The sequence below is a fragment of the Penaeus chinensis genome, chromosome 1 (genome assembly GCF_019202785.1).
Source record: "Penaeus chinensis breed Huanghai No. 1 chromosome 1, ASM1920278v2, whole genome shotgun sequence".
Taxonomy (NCBI): Eukaryota; Metazoa; Arthropoda; class Malacostraca; order Decapoda; family Penaeidae; genus Penaeus; species Penaeus chinensis.
Window position 1 is genome coordinate 11,826,864 of NC_061819.1, and position 2,500 is coordinate 11,829,363.

Consider the following 2,500-nt stretch of genomic DNA (forward strand, 5'->3'; position numbering starts at 1 on the left):
TGGAGGAGGTGAGAACTTTTATATTTATTTTCTCTCTCTTTTACTCATTTCTTGTTCTCTCTCTCTCTCTTGTAGAAGTGATTGTTGATATTATTGTTTTGAAGAAGCCTGAATTCATTAATTTGGACTTATAGGTGCAGAAATTTGAACAGATGTTGTCTGCCAGTTGACATTTTAAAGAGCTTCAACTTAATCCCATTATTAAGAATTCTGAGCACTTTTTTATGTATGGAAAATCATATTTGCAAACACTTCTTTCCTGCATGAATATTTATCATATTTTGTTAATCACAGATTTTTTAGGCCTAGATTATCTTATTGATTAAAGAAATATCAATATAGGAATTTATTTTAGGTGCCCTTGGTTGCAAGAATAGAATTCAGCATGTAACCATATTGAGTTAGTGAGTCCTATATGTGTATGTTACATATCCAGATCCCTTTTATTTTACTGAATCATAGAATTTTACTGCATGTATATATCTTCTGTTATTTTTCATCTCTTAAGTTAATCCAATGCCTCCAGGGATGCTTGTACATACATGCCACACCCACTGACAGTTTAGTTTGTTAATTGTCTTTACACATAGATGGTTTACAAGTACTTAGTCAACAATGAGCCAAATATTAGCAATACGTATCTCACCTGTTCACACTTTTCCTTGATTTTTGGAAATATTTTCTTATATCTTATATTGATATTAGTAATGTCAATAACATAAGGATAATTATAATGTCCATAATAATAATAACAGCATCATTATCGATCAAATTCATAAGGTGAGGTAACAAGATCCACTAATTGGATCATTACTGGCTAAACACTTGTGTAGAGACATTTCTCAAACAATGCTACAGTGAACGCTACATTTTCCTTTTGGCATTGGGTTAAGTCAATCTGTAGGAAAGAGAATAAAAAAAGAAGGAACAGAAGGAATACGAAGTCCTAATGCCAACTAAGAGGCATAAGTTCGTGAATGGATCAGTTGAGACCAAGCATGATATAATAAAACAGCAGTATGCGTTAAAAAAAAATGAAAAGACAGCCTTAGGGAGAAAACAAGTACAAAAGTTCAAAAAAGTTCAAGTCAGACTATATTCTTTGTGAAACAGAAACAGCAGAATCTAGTTTGACTCGAAATGTTTTGAAAGTCCTCCCACCCTTCGTTGTGGCTGTGTTTTCACGAGATCTCGGAGGCAACTCAAGTATCCTTATCAGGTGAGGAAAAAGCGAGAGAATTCGAGCGGGGTGGTGCAACATGCCGCGAGAACTCATCACCTATCGCTTGCCATCCACTTGTCCTTCATGCTCGAGGAGCTCTCTGGAATGCAGATTGACATGCATGACCGACATAAGCAGTATGTACGCAAGGAACTCATGATAACGACAGGTGTGGTACAGGTTTTGTTGATTTTGTTACCGTTTGTTGAATGATCTTTGAATGACTTTGTTATGATTATTGTAATTGTTTGTTTTGTGTTGTTCATGTAGGTGAAGATTAATGGATAATAATTTTGATATGATATGCTTTTATTGTAGTGTCAGTAGTATACTGTTACTTGGACTTTTGTTTGTAATATTAATAATTGCATGATTACTTCATAATCATGAAATGTGATATGTGCACTTCATCTTTTACATTATTATAAGTATATATAAATCATTCATAATAATGTTTTTCCTTTTATTCTTCTCTTCCTTCAGGTCATGATGAGAGGAACGAGGAAGAACTTGAAACTCTCTTAGAGCAGTCCACAGAAATCTTCACGCAAAATATCATCAAAGAAACGCAGTTGGCACGGCAGCAGTTGCAGGACCTGCAGGACAGGCATGAAACAGTCATGAAATTGGAGAAATCTATAACAGAACTTTGTCAGTTGTTCCAGGTAAGAGGCCATTGTTTTACTTTTTTGGTAAAGTAATTTGTATCTACTTGTATTCTTTCCTTCCAGTAACTTTGTAGTTACGAGATTCTCTATTTGTTTGCCTGTTTTATCATTTGTTTATTTATTTATTCATGATACAATCATCCTAGTAGTGATAGGAAATGGGAGTTGGAAAATTGCTTTCAAATCTGAATGAAGTGTTGTTTTTTTCTGTTCTTTACAAATGAAAGGATGTGTTTTGTTTTTCTTTTCTTTCCATTTTATTTTCTATCATATTGTAATGTATAGGACTCATGCTTTGTCTGTAATAAGGAAAAGCTTACAGACCTGTTATCATATATTTTTTTCATAATATCTTCCTGTTTCGGAAGTTCCAAGTGTGCTTCAGAACAGGCGAGATCTGAATAGTGCAATCGATATTGGCCTGGGTCTCACACAACCCAATCCCAGTATTTACACAACCCAATTTTACCCAACAGGATCTGGCATTGTTAGTGCACCAACAAGGAGAAACCGTCGACAGAATAGAGTCGCACATGTTTGAAGCGCAGGAGAGGGCCACCAAAGCCAAAGAACAGCTGCAAGAAGCCGTTGTCAGCAAGAAGAAAGCTAT

At 35.0% G+C, this 2,500-nt stretch overlaps 1 protein-coding gene across 4 annotated transcripts in view; it reads left to right on the plus strand.

Annotated features, from left to right (window-relative positions):
- LOC125029019 (syntaxin-1A-like) overlaps positions 1-2,500 on the plus strand; it is a 12,252-nt gene that overhangs the window by 6,974 nt on the left and 2,778 nt on the right. For all 4 annotated transcript variants that reach the window (XM_047618862.1, XM_047618779.1, XM_047618945.1 and 1 more), the window contains exons 3-6: positions 1-8; positions 1,220-1,391; positions 1,706-1,887; positions 2,367-2,500. The exon at positions 1-8 is cut by the window's left edge and continues 118 nt beyond it; the exon at positions 2,367-2,500 is cut by the window's right edge and continues 73 nt beyond it. In XM_047618862.1, coding sequence (XP_047474818.1) covers positions 1-8; positions 1,220-1,391; positions 1,706-1,887; positions 2,367-2,500 — 496 coding nt within the window. The remainder of the gene's footprint in view (positions 9-1,219; positions 1,392-1,705; positions 1,888-2,366) is intronic.